We start from the raw sequence: 17,509 nt of genomic DNA on the forward strand, positions 1-17,509 counted from the left end.
ATTTTAAAGACTGACAAGAATAAAAGGTGGCAGCCCTAAATCAAAAAAAGAAAGTTCAACTTCGAGCCTAAAGTCAACACTGAGTTTTGTAGAAAAAAAGGAAAGAAAATTAATCCTTCTGTTAAGAATTCAAATAAAAGTTATTAGCCCCAATATGGAATGAAGTGGTATTTATATTTGGAGGCTTGGAGGTCTTAATTACAATATTACAATGGACACACTGAAATTTAAATCAAAGGATAATGTCTTGTAAAATAGATAAAATCAAGATAAAAATAAATAATTTTTATGTGTGGCATGTAAAATAGTAGCAGTGTGTGACAGATAATGTATTCTTTTCCCATTTCCCCATATGTAAAGTCAATTTTCTTTGTTAAAATGATAGATGTACATCAGAGGGAAGCTGATATTTCTGGGATACATATTCAGTGGTGACAGCTGCTCTGCCAGAGACCTTCACAAACAAATCTCCAGAAGCAGGAGAGACTACAGATTGGGCATGACTCTCCCCTCAGACTACAAGTACAGGTACTGCTGCACCATTAGTAGGCAGATCATTATTACTCACCGGTTCAGGGAAGGAAATGCATCATCATAGAACTTGTTGCCCGTAATAAACTAAAAAGAAACACATTAATTTCCTTGTGTGCTACATTTAGATCTATCAAAGCTTATTGAATTGTGTTTGTATTTTTCTGTTATCTGTTACAGTGATAATGTGAACGATCCTGCAACCACAAAGACACACTTATCATCAGATACAGCACTAGAACCAGAAAATTTCAACTCTTGACTTTTTCTAAGGAAGAAATAGAAGCCTATCAAGGTATCTAACTTTATTAACATTTTTAAATTAAAACCTGCTAATTTTCTTTGTTTAAGCAATTCAGTTAATAACACAATTTTCTGTAATTTCTGTTTCTTATTCTCTGCAGTGCTCTTGCACTGATTTGAGTTAATTTTTTGGAAATATAACCAAAACTGTTTTTCAGAGGTATCCAGTCATTTTTATTAACTGTTTAAATAGGCTGCCTTGTGTTAGTGGGACAGGGATGGTTGTAGTTTTGCTTGGTTTTATCTTTTTTTTTTTTGGCACCATGTTCAGTAGATCTGTAGTTAAACCTATTTCATGGATGTTCAAGGTCTTCAGTATTACTGAATGTCATGGTATTGTTATTTGCTTTATTATGTACAGTATTTCATTAGGCAGAAGGTATAGGCTGGTAACTCACCTCCTAGTATTCTGGACCCAGCTTACTGGAGCAGATTGATGCATTCAAACCCCCTCAGAGGTCTGTAGACAAACCTTTCAGTCAAATATATACATATGTTTTAAAAGGTTTTTTTTAAGCTTGTTCTGGCCTTGTAAAAAAGACAAGTTCAAATTACATACACATCTCTAATTTGTGGAACCCAAAGTTGCCCAGTTTGCTCTCACAGTTCTGACCAGAATAACAGGTGGGGAGAAAAAGTAAGTTGAAAGTAATTAATAGCAACACAAAAACATTCAAGTTCTCATGGCTTTGCTCCAACAGTGGAGGGACTTTTGCATTCAGTTAAAATACCTACTACATTTCTTCATATTTGTGTCATTACACATTGAGTTTGCATCAGTGCAATGATTATATCTGCATACAAAGTAAAGTGCATCAGCAGTGGGATAGTTCTTAGGTTAATGTGCAACCAGACTGTAAACAACTAATTTAGTCACCTTGCAGGTTGGCACCACATTTCAGTCTGCAGCTGAGATGTTTGCAGTTAGTAGCATGTTAAAGTAAAGATGTATCATTAGTCTGAGATCTTATGTAAATACTTATATCTGTCTGTTGTAAATTTATGAATGTAAATGTATGTCTGTTATAATATTTCTCTAAAATATATGAGCATATAGGCCATAATAAAAATCTGTCCAATGTTTTTTTTTAGTTTTCATATATCATAATAAATCATTTAGAAACTTGACAGGTTACAGTTCATTTTACCTGTTTGTTCTTCCCAAAGACCAACTCAAAAGCATGGTGAATGATGAAAGCACTTCTTATAAAATGTGCTTTTTTCTTTTTCTTTTTTGTCTGGGTCTAACTTCCTCTCAATGTGTTACACAATAAAAATCTTCAGTCATATTTGTGACTTGTTAGTCACACCGAGGTAGTTAATATTAGAAGTGATGATGTATGTGAAAAAATATGCGCGTGTGGCACCTGCGCATTCCTCAACAATTATTTTATCTCTTGAAATTACAATATGTGGCGTAGACTTAGGTTTACACAGTGATACAAACCCACACGGTCATCACATTATTTGTCATTCTCTTTCACGAGTCAGTCCTTAGTTGGCCTTTTTTTTTTTTTAATTTAGTCGCTACAGGGAGTGCGTCGCCCCTGAGGGCCCCTAGTGGTTAGTTGATGGAAACGGAAAGAAAATCCGGTGGTTACATGTAGAAGCAGCTGGTGCGGTTTCAGTGTCAATAACCTGATTGCTTCATCGAAGGATCGCTAGTGTTTATCGGAGAGGAGCAAGGCAAGATGCCAGTTTTTTACTGAGAAAATTTACTCTGAGTCTGAGCGCGCAGCCGACCCGGACATGAAGGCTTTCTTCGGGCTAAAGTGATTTTTAAAGTCGTTTAAAGAGAAGCGAAGATGAACTCAGGTAAGTGACAGACTCGTTAACTCTCCAGGTAAAGGATCCATTTGTGGCTGGTGTTACAGAGAAAGTTAAAAGATGGATACATTAAGCGCTCCAGGATAATTTACGAGTTAATTTCTTGGTCAGTTGTTTAATTACTACAGTAAAGAGCTTAATCAAGAAGATATCCGTTTGTTTATCGCGGGTTTTTATGTGAACAAACCTATAAAATCAAAACTTGGCGATGATAATAATGACTGTTTTATGTAATGTATAGGGTTTTTTCTCTCTCCCTCTCTCTTTAGGTAAAACAGAGCACTTAAACTCAACCATATATGTGGAACATCTCCAAATTCAATTACACTGCATAATTTGTTTTTAGAATCTTAAAAGATTTATTCACTATCAGCTGTCAATGTGTGGCCAGCTCAACAGGGAAATGAATAAAAACAACATCCCTTTCTGTCAGCAAGGCAGAATGTTTTGACCCCCACAGAATTTTTGGGACACTAGTTAAGCCAGATGTACTAGTTTGCAAGAAATGCCTTGGACCCCGTCTTCACCCCTTTTTCTCCCACTCTTCATATGTACCCCCTCCTCTGCCTGTTAACATGAGCCATTAGCTAGATTACTGTTCTTTTTTGTGACGTGGCAAACAAAGACCATGTGATAGTTAAACCCCCATGGAGAAGTGCTTTACAGTAGTTGTACATTTAGTTCCCACTAGGTTAGGATTAGTGCTTAAAAAGCAGATTTAAAGAGTGAACTTTTAGTAAGGCAACCTTGCAGGAAGTATATCACGTACACGACATACATGTTTTGATCAGGTTTCTTTCACTGTATCAGATTAGACTCATGATCTCAGTACTGTTTTGCAGCATCTAATTGGTATCTAATTTTCTCTTCAGGTACGCATAAGCCACCTGTGGCTCCTAAACCAAAGCTGGCCCTCTATCAGAAGCCAATACTGTCACCCCAAATCCTCAGGAAAGATGGCCTCTCACACTTGTCTCCTGGCACAGCGAAGAAGGTTAAGCCTGCTCTAGCTCCCAAACCCTGTCTCCCAAAAATCACATCCACTGTGGAGTCCAAGCCAAAGACTTTAAAGAGCCTGCACACACCTGCATTGGAAACCCCTAGGCCGTTTGGTCTTCTGAACTCTCAAGGTGGAATCCAGCAAGAGAACAAAAAATCTGACTGGGATTATATTGTTCCCATTTGCCTGTGTAGCAAGGAGAATTGCACATGCATCACCAGCTCAAACTTAGAAAAAATGGAGAAAGACTTTAAAACAGCATACAAGAGCAAAACTGAGGAAAACAGGAAGACTGTTCCTGCATCTCAGAGCATACTGGATAACAACCGAGGAAAAGATGCTATGAGCCAAATGATGAACTTGGCCTCCACTAATACTAACGTCACTTTTAACAAACCTCTCCATGAGATGCAGACTGTTGACAAAAAACTCAGTGCAGACTTTGATACCTCGAGTTCTGAAGATACTATTTGGCCTTGTATTCCTAACAGAACATCAGGCAATGAGACAAATGATAATGCAGGTATGCAAAGTGTGCCTGGACGAGAACCAGAGGATGAAGGTTTTAACTCAGAGCGAACCAGTGTGTCCCAATGTACACCAGCCCCAGCAGGCCCTAGGAAGCCCCACCCTGTCCCTGTACCACGGAAACTAGTAACAGCTGTTCTGGCCGACCAGGATAAGGTGGAGGGGGTGAAGGAAGAGACCACGATCTGGCAAGAGAGGGAAACAAACGTCAAAGAGGTTAATATGTCATCAGACGGAAAGGGCAGCTCATCCCTATCTGTCAGTGTACCTGAGAGTGAAAACATGCAGTCAGTAATTCTGTCTACGAGGAAAGCTTTTGCCCCACCAGCTCCTCCGCCTAGGAAAAAGCCTTTTCTGAATAACACCAAGCAGACACCAACCCCTGCTCCTCAAATGCCAACTCAGGATGTGCAGGAGGAAGATTTGGGTTGGGACAGCAGCATCTATGAGATGGAAATATCAGTTGACAATGAAGATGAAGAAATCCAAGGAAAAAGAGGGAATTTTCAGGAAGCAGCTGACTGTGATTTCGTACATCACCCTCCTTCAAATGTATTACTCAGCCAGCCCGTCCCCATCACCGTAGCAGCTGAGGAGAATGGGATGGTTAAAATAGCTCCAAAGAAGCCTCACAGACACATCAGTCCAATGGCATTGGTAGAGAAGAACGAGTCCTTGGAGGAAAAAGAAGAAGAGACAGCAGATGATTGTGAGATAAAGCAAGTCAGTAGCTCACAAGATAATGTTTTGAAGGAGAAAATAACGAGGGAGCTGCCATTGCCTCCAAATGAGAAATCAAATGGAAACCTTTTAACATCTGGAAACATCAAACCTTCTCGTTCCAGCCTGAGCAAACATAAAGCCAAATCCTTCTCCTCTGCCGACATCATTTTATCTGAAGGACAGAGGAAACACTCTTTCCGGAAATTTCTAGACTTGAAGCTCGCAAAGAAGATGTTACCAAAAATGAAGACAAAAGGAGGCCAGAGCCAGAACTCCCCTGAGAATAGCTACAAAGAAAGCACCCTTAAAGGCCAAGACGAAGATCAGAAATTTTCTGAGCATCTCAGCGGCGAACGAAAACTCTCCTGCCCGCTAACTGGACTTGAGCAGAGTGTGGATGAAGACGAGTTCTCTCCTGGACTTGAACAAGCTCGCCTCTATGAAACCATCCGCGACTATGAGGAGATCACAGAGTATGTGAATGTGCATGTAGGAAAGGCAGGATTTTCCTCTACATCCTACTTGTCACAACCCTGGCAAAGCTCACTGTATAACGATGACGGCATTTATGAGGAGCAGGAGCCGTACATCTCCCTGGTGAAAAACGCACTGCAGTCACCACCAGCAGAATATGACAGGTAATATTTTGATTTCACGTACCTCCATGTTCTCTATTAGGTGAGCTAATTTGTGTTCTGATAAAAAAGCTGGAAAACGCCTTATGCTTTGAGGAATGATTCATCTGCAAAACATTTAGTGAATGACTGTTTTCAGGTAAGAAATGAGAATAACAGAGAGGCATATCGGCTCATTTCTTTTGTTGCAGATTCTTGTCAGGGGAGTTTGACAAGTGTGGTGCCATGAGTGCTTGCACAGCCTTTCAGGTCCTAATGAATTGGGGATTGACCCCATAACACTGAATATACACAAAAGGTTTAAATAAACAAAACATTATTATTATGGGCAGCACCAATACTAGGCAACCTTTAGTCTTGAAGAAGATAGTATATACCTGTGCTGCATTTGAGTGTCTATCAGTGTAATCAGTTCATACTGTTGAGTGAAGATTAAGTGTGACACGGTGGTTTCTACCAGTACAATGCAGTTTTTCGTGCTTATTTTGAAGCTGACAACACAATGGAACAACACTTGTTTAATTTCTTAAAGGAAAAGTTAATTCAAAAGACAAGCGGCCAGATGCATAAACATTGTATACACACAAATCCATACGTATGCCTTCTCTTACACAGTCATATATTTAGAAGAGAAGACAATTTTCTTCATTTTATGCCAGTGTTTTTTTTAAACAGTTTTTTTCATTAATATTATTAGAATATGATACATAATGTACTTTAATTTAATTGTAGGTGCTATAACTAATGGCAGCTGCCTTCCAAATTCAGAAAACAGCCAACATATCAGCTGCCTCTTTATCATCAATTTAACACATGGCAGTATGACACAACATACAGTCTATACACTCATCCTTTGCTTGTTCTCTTCCTGTAGCTCTTGTAAATGACTAATCTAACACTGTAATCCATTTTTAACTTTAAAAAAAACTGTAAAATTATACTTCTTTACTCTTCCTTCTGTTGTCACGTCTGATTATTTGTGGTGTAAAGAATGATTTATGCGCAAAGTTTAGAAGAGGAATGAGGATAGAAGTCAGGCTTGTAGATTTGCGTAACATTCAATAATGACTGTGATTTTTAAAATGAACCAAATGCACGCATGACTTTAAACAGCTGCCAAAAACCATGCATGTGCATATTTCTGCAACTGTATTTCTTGATGTCTGTTGCCAAGATTTGACTTGGCGCTCCGAGCAAATCACACTCGTAGGACAACTTTAGTGGCTATAATCTTCTTCTTGTTCTTCACTTTTAACAAGAGTCTATTAACCACTTGAGAAATATACAGACTTACGCATTGAGTCATTGACTTCAACGGTAAAAACAACCATATAACTTCGCCCGTAGACATAAAGGTATAAATAGAACCAAAATACTATATGTATATATGTTTGTTGCTCCACCATCCACTCGTTAATTCACTTTTTTTTATTGAATGTACAAACAAATTATTAGCTCATAAATTAAGTTAGTTTATTCACAACTTACGAAAACATAAAATCAGTGCAACATACTTCCTGTCTGAGTGTGAAGTATGATTACAAATCAAACTTATTAGTAATAATAATAGTAATAATAATCATCACAAAAATGGTGCTTACATCACTTTTGATAATAGCATTTTTTTTTCTAGGAAGATTTCTGTTAATTTGCATTAGCACCTTGTCAAAAGTTGTATTTTCTATTTATCCCCCCCCCAGAAAGACATTATTTTGTGTCATTAAACTGTTAGTCATGTTTTTGAATTAGAGGGGAGGCAATAGCAATATTGATTGTGATTGTACACAGCTAGATAACTACCTCTGCAAAGTGGTCAGTGTGTATTTTCTGGATATTTTTTTTACATTACTATGTTTGTCATAGTGTTTGTAGTAATCTGTGCCCAGAATTTTTCTACTGGGTTATGAATGAGCGCTGAGTAAAAGTCAGTTGAAAAAATAGGATTACAGTAAGTGTTCTCTCTGCTTCCCACAGCTTAGTGTGTCTGCCTTTGGTAGTTCAAACTGTGTAACAATCACATGGTAAAAATATGCTGAGCAGCTCACAAACAGAGATCAGTTGCAGTTAATTACAAAAGCTTTGTAAACACACCAAAGTAGGACCCACAGATGTATTACTCATCAGCCACATCTTTCTCTTTATTTGCAGTTTTGTTCAGGGAGGGGCTGTCGTTTTAGATGTTCCCCTTCCCTCAGGGAATTGTAGGATCTTAGAAATGCAGTACATCTTTGGTATTACTTCCCCAAGCTATTCACACTGCATTCAAGCTGCAAGGTTGAGTTAACAGTGTGTGTCAATGGTTAGTGTTTTGTATCTTCTTTGGATTTCTACTGTTGGGCTTGGCAGTATTTCCCATACTGCTGCTCTGTGACTCGATGCAGGCAGCTGTGCAAGAATCTGCAATGTGTGACAGCAATGATGATTATCAATTTTAGTTTTTTTTTCCGGGTCTTTTAAACACTTCATTTCCCGTATGGTGTGATTTTTTTTTTTTTTTTTTCATTTTTTATGTAACTCTCATTTGATTAAAGCAGACACTTATGGAATTCTGTTCCTCAGATGATGTGCTGAGACTGGTGCTTTCATTTTAAAACAAATTTTTTATCAATCTTTTCTAGAAATAATATCCTACACTGTTTGTTCCACCTATGAGCTATATGCGTGTTTAAAGTTGGAAAAACATGTGCTGCATTTGGTGTTTTGATAAATGCCTTCAGCTGCATCTGTGTGTGCAAAATATCTGCACAATGTATTCACTCTCTGGCACCTGGTCTGGTTGTCTGACCCCAACATACTGACATTTTAACAGAAGCTCAGTTGATGAGGAGGTGACTGTCCCTTGGGATGATGATTTCGAGGCCAACAGCTCTGATGAGGAGGATGAGGATGACAGCAGTTCCATCTCCAGTAAAGACGATCCTGAGCAACCAGAGGAGAACATGGTGAGGGGTGGCTACTGATAGATTTATAGATTGAGTTACTGAAAGTACTCAGAAATATTTCCTGGAACTACTCTTCCTTTTTCCTGACATTGTGCATCCTCAGGTACACACTGTAGCTGATAGAAACTCTGTGTAAATATATTATGTCTGCTGTCACCAGTTTTCTATAATGAATGCTCAAGTTTAAAGTCTGTTTTTGCACCTTTTGTTAGAGGCAGAGTGAACAGAAAAAAAGCAAGATACACCACATCGCCACAGAAATCATGAGCTCTGAGAGTGTGTAAGAGTCTAATCTTTTTTTCTTCTTAAAGCAGAATTTGATGCTTTTTGTCTTTTGTATGTAACAGTATTTATTTAGATTTCTGGATAAACATGTGACTATATAATTTTTTAATGTAGCTTTAATGGCTTTAGAACACCATATAAAACTGCATCCATCATGCCTTAATAAGGAATACACAAATATCTCAAATGTTTATTACAAAAAGTCATTTTGACTTTATGTCCTTCACTCTTTACTTTCCCATTGTAATAAAAATTTCTTTGTAGGTTTGTTGACGTCTTGAAGCTGCTTCATGTTGTAAGTACCCACAGATGTCATCCCTTATGGCCATTAGCCACAAAGAAAAACGGGCTGTGTTTGTTGTGACAAGAGCAGAGGGTGATGTTATTCTGTGTATGTTTTATTCACGCTGCTCTGATATGCGATCTTACATTCTCCATATGTGTTTGATTATGCTTAACACCAGGGCACACCCCAAACACAGTAACTCCCTTCAGTTTCGCTCACATTCCTTTTGGATTGCCCCAGATTGTTAGCAGCAGTGCAAACTGAGAAGGGTAGTAACTTAGTTTTTCTCATAGTTTTTTTTATTAATTTAATCTTTAATTAATCTAAGCTGCCAAAATACTTGTCTGGTTCCTTTGCTGCGCTTCCTTTACAATGTTTGTGACTCATGACAGAGTACACTGAAGGGATGGAGGTATTTTTATCAGTGGTTCAATGAGGAACTGGTTGTCTTGTGTACATTTGCACGTACTTTTAAGTTGCTTTGCTAATGATATCAGATATTAAAAACACAACTTTATAAAAGAAAAAAATACATAACAAACACAGCCAAAATGATAGTTCAGATAGACTTAAAGAAAAACTAAAGAGTAGAATATAATACAGTGCCAGTGTTGTGCTTCATAACATATTTGATTTGAGCCAAATGTGTGCTAACATGCTAATAGAGATTATGCTAAAACTGGGATGTTAGCAAAGGTTGTCATGCTCATTGTCTTTATTAGGCATGGTAACCGCAACAAAGAATAGCGTTTGCTGATGTCTTAGTTTCACGTGCAGTGCAGCCTTGTTTTCATCAGTCTGCCCTAGGGTAGCTGTGGCTGTATATGTAGCTCATTAGTTCGAATCTAGAGTAACTGAATAGTAGATTGAATGTGGAGCCTTGAAAAGCAAGATACAAATCCAATCTACTGGTATTAAAATGTTTACATATAGTCATACACTCATGTGTAACTCTTTGACATGTAACCCTTAAAAAAAAAAAAAACAGAAGCTATATAATACAAAAAAATAAATAAATAAATAAATTAACTTACTGTTTATATACTCTGTTTAAATGAAAATTGGATGAAGACATACAATGTTAAAATGTCAATTTTAGCAGTTGTAAAAACATGTTCCCTTTTTTAATTTATTGCAAACACAATTATGAAAAATGTTAGAACTGACCATGTTTAGCTCCATGTTGCATCACTTCCACTTTGATAAGCCTTCAAAAAGCCTGAAAGCCTTTTATACGCCTGAAATAAATAAATAAATAAATAAATAAATAAATAAATAAATAAATAGATAGGTTGTTGGGACATTACAGGTGCTCAACATTTTGGTTACTCTTTTTTTTTATTTGACCTTTTTGATGAAGGATGCATTGCTTCTTACTATAAAACTTCTGTATATGTCTGAATTTAGAATTTCTTTCCCCACAGAGGTATAAGCTGCACGTGTCCTCTTTAGTCTGGACGATTCAGTCTACATGATTTTTTAAAAACATAATTTTGATTAGTTAGACTCAATAACAGTTTCTTTCTTTAGTCCATTTTAAATAAGCTCCTGTCTAAAGAAGAAAGACAACTCAGTCATGTTATATAACTATAATCACATTAAAAATTAGCATAATTTAAAAAAAATTTTTTCTTTTTTTTTTTTACAAACAATAACATTTTTCTTCTCTAGGGTATAATTAATGGACTGTCAAATTTTTAATAGAATAGTTTTAGTATTTGTTACAAAACATTTGACACATTTATTTGACACACCTTCACACAGATATGCTTTATTGTCAGACTGCTGTTTACGTGTCATTATTTGAGACTGGCAACTCGGAGTATATCAAACCCAAAGAGGAACAAGCTTTTATGTGATGCATGAAAGGAAGACAAATCTACTCCTAATACAATGAGAGCTGTCTCAGTATCTGCTCAAACTTAAAGCTCTTGATTTGAAAGTTAAATTAATTTATGTTGAACTTTTACATGTCACAAGGTCACAAAATCAAAACATAGAAGGACTGACTCATGAGCGATGACCCCCCAAAGCATGGACAGGAAGTGCTTGAGTCTCTGTAGACGGCAGAGGAGGGGTGCTTAGTAATAAAAAACACTCATATGTTTCTCAAAACAATTTTGAAGTGACTTCATACTATTTTTATCTTTCAGCCAACTTGTCACCCAAGCTTTTACAATCAAATGGATGAATATTTCCTTTTGTTTTCTTATTAGTTTGACCATATCTTTAGCCAGGTCATCATCTCAAAATGTCAACTGCTGCCATAAACAGCTTCTACCTTTGCACAAAGATAATGTTGTGAAGGAATCTTTCAAATGGAAACAAGGAAATCAACCAAACTGCAGCTTGTTGTTGTCCTTGCTGTAGATTGCATCCATCTCACTCTTTATCTAAAATATTTACTGTGGAGAGCCATGTCAGCATAGTTTTACTTTCTTATCTCATCTCATGAAACATCCAGGCCTTTTTTTTTTATTTCTCTCCCACATCCTTTTCCACATAACCCACCTCTTTCACTGTCAGCTGCTGTAGCCAGAAGAGTTAATACATGTTAACCACAGGGGCTCATTACTGGGCGCTCAGTCTGTAAGTTTTATTTGCCACGTGTCCCAGTAAACCACCAAAAAGTCTCCACATCATCAGAAAGAGAAGCAAAAAGTTCACCTCAGGCTCTTTAGGCCCCCTGTTTAGTCCTGATTCACAGTATTTAGAACATTTAAGAAAGCTTAGTGTGTGTCAGGTGTAAGTGTGTGTGTGTGAGAGAGAGAGAGAACAGCTTCATTTGATGTCATATGTTTATCTGGCGTACAGGACTTCCGTGATTCGGTGTTGAGAGCATCTCAACAGAGTGGAAAGGCTGTCATTGAGGAACGTCTTCTCAACCAGATCCTATACTACCTCCCACAACTTTATGAACTCAACCAAGACCTGCTCAGAGAGCTTCAGCAGAGAGTGGCCAAATGGTATGACAAGTTTTAGGAAGTGTTTTTACATTTGTGTGTACTGGTCACTTTGATCAGTTTAAAGAACAGTTAAGCACCCATGTGTCTTTTTCTATTTGGATAAATGTTTTTTACTTTTGATAAAGACTGAGCACACGTGGTATGTCCAAAGCCATTACATTCATATACTGTATCAACAAGGTGATCTAGTTTCTTTTATTCTACTTTATTTTCTATACAGGGATGACAACTCTCAGCTTGCAGACATTTTCCTGGAAAAAGGGCCATACCTAAAGATGTACTCCACATACATTCATGAGTTTGACAAGAATGTTGCTCTGCTGGAAGAGCAGACAAAAAAGAATCCGGCATTTGGCACAGTTGTCAAAGAATTTGAGGTAATGCTGCTTGCTTAACTGTTTTTTTTTGTTTGAAGAGGTGTGTCTTAGGCCTCGCTGACGTTTCACTGTTTATGTGAAGAGGATGTGTTTTACTGGAAAATTGGCTTTGGTAATAGAGATGCATGTTTTTCATTTAGGCAAGTCCTCGTTGTGCCAACTTGGCTCTGAAGCATTACCTACTAAAACCGGTTCAGAGGATTCCTCAGTATCAGCTGCTGCTCACAGGTACATACAGAAAGAACTCTATTTCACAACATTATATGAGAGAATTCAACATCTTGGCAGATTCATTTTCAGTCAAAATCAACCATTATTATTTTTCTGTTGGCTCTGTTTATCTCACAAGCCTTTAAGAACTCGTCATAGACATCATGCTGCCCTCTGGTGACCGCAAAGTAGCTTTGGCTTTTGTCTTGCCTCTTTAGTCCTCATTAATAAGATTTTTGACATAACAGATCAGATTTGGTGACATAACAGAAGCTTTAACATGAGTGTGCTTAGTGTTTTGTGCGTTGAATGGATCTGGACTGATCCCCCAGTGCCAAAATGTGAAGAATGTTCCTCGCGTCACTCTTGTGTAATTGCATTATGTAAGAACCTGTAGACCTTTTATCCAGGACTTTATTTCCAAATCATTCCTGGAATTTACCACACAACACTGAGCACTTGAAGGCCAGAGTTGGTTTCCACTTGTTTGGTTGCACTATTCAAGCTAAACTTAAAACTTTTACTTTTGTTTCAGACTACCTAAAAAACTTATCTCAAGACTCAAATGACTACAAGGACACTCAAGGTAAACCCCAATCCTTCTTAAATGCATATAATATAAAAAGTAATGCTTTTGGCAGTAAGATGGAAACAATACATTTCATATATGTGATCAAGGCATATTTTTTCCACCCAGCTGCCCTATTATTAGTCAAGGAAGTAGCCAATCATGCCAATGACATCATGAAGCAAGGGGTGAGAGCAGAACAAGAACTTTTAAGGATATTTTTCTTACCGTGCTGATGACGTTACAGAGAATCTTGCTTGTTTCATCTCAGGATAACTTCCAGAAGCTGATTCAGGTGCAATGTCGCCTGAGTGGCCACCATGAGATAGTCCAACCTGGACGGGTGAGGCCATAAAGATTTCATTTTAGATTTTGTATTCTTAACAGGCATTTATCACATCGGCCTGTTTAACCTTTCATAGAAAGCACAAGTGTAACTTATCACATTAGGAATGTCGTTGTGGTTTTCAGTTTTCAAATGTATCAGGACCCTTACACCAAAGCAGCTGTACATAACTGAGTCATTTTTTAAATGTATGAATAAAGACTTCTGCATCCAAAATAAAGCAGATGTTATAATTTTTGACAAACTGACTGTGATAATTTCTTGCTTCAGATCTTCCTCAAAGAGGGTGTCCTGATGAAACTGTCCAGGAAAGTCATGCAGCCCAGAATGTTCTTCCTGGTACTTAACTGTCACTTTCTTCACTCCTATTTCTCCTGTCATAACACAGTTGCTCTAAAACTACAATAACAGTGTCATCTGCCTCAGCCAGCATCACACTGAGCCCAAAACAGCTCAAATGTGACCTTCTAATTATATGACCTTAAGCATCATGGAGGTCATATTAATTTAAAAAAATCCTTTAATATCAATATATTTATATATTCAACAACATGAAAATAATAATATTGTGTCATTTGTCCTTTAGTTTAACGACACCTTGCTATATACCACTCCTGTGCAGTCAGGCCAGTATAAGCTTAAAAACATGTTGTTACTGGCTGGGATGAAGGTGAGAACTTCTTTTATTTCTAAGTACTTTTCAAATCATTACATACATACTATCATAAGATAAATTACATGCCAATGTAAGTTTTTACAATGAAAATAATTGCAGGTTAGCAAACCTAGTCAGGAGGCCTATCAGAATGAGCTGAACATTGAGAGTGTGGAGCGCTCCTTCATCCTCTCTGCAAGGTAATTTAAAAGCCTGTTTTGTTAGTATTACGCTTTCTCATTTCATATATCTGTGGCGGTTGGATTGTTGTCGCATTGTTATTTATATTTTGTTTTCTCATGCTGTAGTTCTGCTGCTGAGCGAGATGAATGGCTTGAAGCAATTTCCAGAGCAATTAGTGATTACACCAAGAAGAAAATCAGCTTTATATCTAGCAACCCTCCAGATGAGGTAAGATAACCTTAAAATTTTTGTTTGCACAATTGGTGAGCCTGTGATGGGGTTATACACACACACACACACACACACACACAAACATATATATATATATATATATATATATATATATATATATATATATATGAATGAGATGAAAATAAACTTTTTCATATCCTTTTCAAAACACTTGTATCCAGGTGAAATTGCGTGAAGGAGGAGATGGTGCTCCTTTGGGATCCAAAGCACCAATATGGATCCCGGATCCACGTACCACCATGTGCATGATCTGCACCTGTGAGTTCACCCTGACATGGAGGAGACATCACTGCCGTGCGTGTGGAAAGGTGCAGTGGCAAAAACATGCTCAGATTTGGAAGTAGTCTCTTTATTTTTGATTATTTTTTGATTATCATAAAAACTGAAAACAGGAACCTGGCCAGACCTGGCAATTTTAGTTAATTTACTAACTAGATTTGCCTCATTGCTTTATATTTTAAACTTTCAAAAATTGGGGAGGTTTTTCTTGGAATAATGTGACATAAGATTACATCAATATGCTTTACCATCACATCAGGTGGTTTGCCAGTCTTGTTCCTCCAACAAACACCAGCTTGAATATCTAAAGAACCAGTTAGCCCGAGTGTGTGACCAGTGTTTCCTCGTTCTACAGCTACAGAAAAGTAAGCCTGCTCACCCTCCTTTTTTGGTGATTAGATACTAAAAACATTGTCATATTTCTTATATTCTCACGCTACAATAAACAGGCTATTGACATTCACTCTGTGCTTCTTTCCATCAGATGAAATAGCCTCAGTGGCAACTCTATCCCCTGGACACAAAGCCAGCTTTGCTTTCAATAGGAAGCAAAAGAAGATACCCGCAGCCCTCAAAGAGGTAGCTGATGCTTTTCCCCTGCTCGAGAAGCATTGTTATTCAGAACAGAGAATGGTCAGCAAAGAGACAACACAATTAGAAGTCCTGTGTCATCTGTGTCCCATGGATTTCCCCCGCTGAACTGCTCCTGTAGGAAATAAGCAGTGGCTCATGAGTTTATTCTTTTTAATGTAGAAAGAGCATTAGGACAGTGAACAATACTTTTGCTCTGTAGTCCTCCAACACTTTGAATTTCTTGATGCTAACTTGGAATTGTTTGGACAAATTAGGAGGTAATTGCTTAGTTTCAGATGTCTGTTTCTGCAGTATAACTTCTGCAAAACCTGGCAACATATATCTGTGGGCAAAGGAATAATTAGATTATGCAAATAAAACTTAGATACATTTAAATTCCTTCATTTAGTTGTGAGCCCTCTTATCCTTGCCAATAAGATAAAACTGCCCACTTTCTCTTCTGCTATTTAAAGCCATGTTCACAGCTTTGATTTTAACAATCTAAGTGCACACATATTGGTTTTATTTGTTTCAGGTAACAGCCAACACAGACAACTCCTCAATGAGTGGGTATCTGCAGAGGTCCAAGCGCAATAAAAAGCAGGGGAAGAGGCTGTGGTTTGTCATCAAAGATAAGGTCCTTTACACATATGCTGCCAGTGAGGTAAGGACTCCTACATGTGTCAGCAGAAACTCAGTAACATATAATAACTCAGCCAAACAGAACAGAGATAAATCTGACATTTCTTTAATCTTCTTTTCATTTAGGATGTTGCAGCCTTGGAGAGTCAGCCCCTGTTGGGCTTCGTGCTGAAATTTGATTCTTTAGAGAAGATGCAGTTTAAGCTCTACCACAAACATATACTTTACTACAATTTTAAAGCTGATGATGTCCAAACAACCCAAAGGTGGGTAAAAAGAAAAATGTTGGTTGTTGTTGTATATTGAAATTATATTAATGTTTTTTTTTTCTTTTAACAGATGGATCAACTCATTCAGAGAGGCCACTGTGTTGTAAAATCTGTCAATGGTGCCTGCAGCTGTTCCTTCATACTCGATCAACCTTGACTAGAAACGTCAAGGAATTCAGCAAAAAGCATTTGGAGGCTTCGTTTTAGTTGAAGTGAAATAAAACCAAAATCTGATGTACATCTTTTATCAAATTACATTTTACACCTGTTATAGAAATTTAATATGTTTTTATGTTGACTTCATTCTCTTTTACGGTTTATGGGGTTTTGGCTCCAGCATCAGACTTATTCAATATTCCAAGATATTTTGGAGTTTTCAATTTTGATTTTTTTTACATTTATATTGTTCAGTATCAGGCTTTGATCTTCATGGCACAAATAAAAGCTGAATGTCCAGAAATGTTTGAGGAGTGATACTTTGAGTCACATTTAATAGTTCTAAGAAGTAAAAACAAATTGTGTAATTGTTTCTTGTAATTTGTTAAAGCTTTATTTATTTTAAGCTTAAGCAACTCTTCATTACAGGCACTGTACACTCTAACTGACATTAAAAATGTTATAACTGTGATCTTACCTTTAATCTTAATGTTGTGCTGGGGAAATATTCAGTTTTTACTTAACTATTAAATGTGTTTTGCACTTAAGTCACTCAAAAAACTGTCCTTTTATATACACCCCAAAGATACAGATTTTACTGTAAATTAAGTCCAATTTCAGTGGATCGCTTTTACATCTTCAATTCTGTTAGTGTGATTAATACATTTTTTGTTTTACTGTACTCTGTGCAACTTTCAACTTAAGCTACAAAGTACTGGAAAACATACTCTGTTGTACTGTCAGTAAATATAATAAATACCCGTTTTTGATCAGGCGTATTATATTTAAACTGTGTTTTGATATTGAATAAAAAATATTACTATATCCAAGAAAGAGCCACTCAACCACCAACCTTGCACAGGGAAATTGCTAAATGAGCACCAAGAGACAGAACTACAACAAAGATATTTAATACCACGACGTGAAAGGCTTTATTACCAACAACCTCAGAGATGTCCAAAGCAGACAATAG

General features: G+C 37.1%; 2 protein-coding genes across 5 annotated transcripts in view; both read left to right on the forward strand.

Annotated features, from left to right (window-relative positions):
- LOC121646879 (uncharacterized protein C3orf20-like) overlaps positions 1 to 2,189 on the forward strand; it is a 10,993-nt gene extending 8,804 nt beyond the window's left edge. For 2 of the 4 annotated variants that reach the window (XM_041995957.1, XM_041995960.1), the window contains exons 16-17: positions 386 to 528; positions 712 to 991. In XM_041995957.1, coding sequence (XP_041851891.1) covers positions 386 to 528; positions 712 to 793 — 225 coding nt within the window. In that variant the 3' untranslated portion in view covers positions 794 to 991. Of the gene's footprint in view, positions 1 to 385; positions 529 to 711; positions 992 to 1,195 lie in introns of those variants that run through there. The other 2 variants (XM_041995959.1, XM_041995958.1) reach the window with 2 other exon arrangements.
- A 185-nt stretch (positions 2,190 to 2,374) lies between these two features.
- LOC121646877 (FYVE, RhoGEF and PH domain-containing protein 6-like) lies at positions 2,375 to 17,325 on the forward strand. The gene is made up of 21 exons (XM_041995956.1): positions 2,375 to 2,649; positions 3,534 to 5,550; positions 8,357 to 8,489; positions 8,702 to 8,769; positions 9,039 to 9,069; positions 11,875 to 12,026; positions 12,247 to 12,403; positions 12,544 to 12,631; positions 13,149 to 13,199; positions 13,311 to 13,369; positions 13,453 to 13,524; positions 13,798 to 13,866; positions 14,114 to 14,197; positions 14,303 to 14,382; positions 14,491 to 14,593; positions 14,779 to 14,925; positions 15,156 to 15,261; positions 15,381 to 15,475; positions 16,005 to 16,133; positions 16,238 to 16,377; positions 16,451 to 17,325. The coding sequence occupies exons 1-21, from the start codon at positions 2,640 to 2,642 to the stop codon at positions 16,485 to 16,487; spliced, it is 3,828 nt and encodes a 1,275-aa protein (XP_041851890.1). The 5' UTR covers positions 2,375 to 2,639; the 3' UTR covers positions 16,488 to 17,325.
- Positions 17,326 to 17,509: the final 184 nt, after the last annotated feature.

This window comes from Melanotaenia boesemani, chromosome 10, assembly GCF_017639745.1.
Source record: "Melanotaenia boesemani isolate fMelBoe1 chromosome 10, fMelBoe1.pri, whole genome shotgun sequence".
NCBI lineage: Eukaryota > Metazoa > Chordata > Actinopteri > Atheriniformes > Melanotaeniidae > Melanotaenia > Melanotaenia boesemani.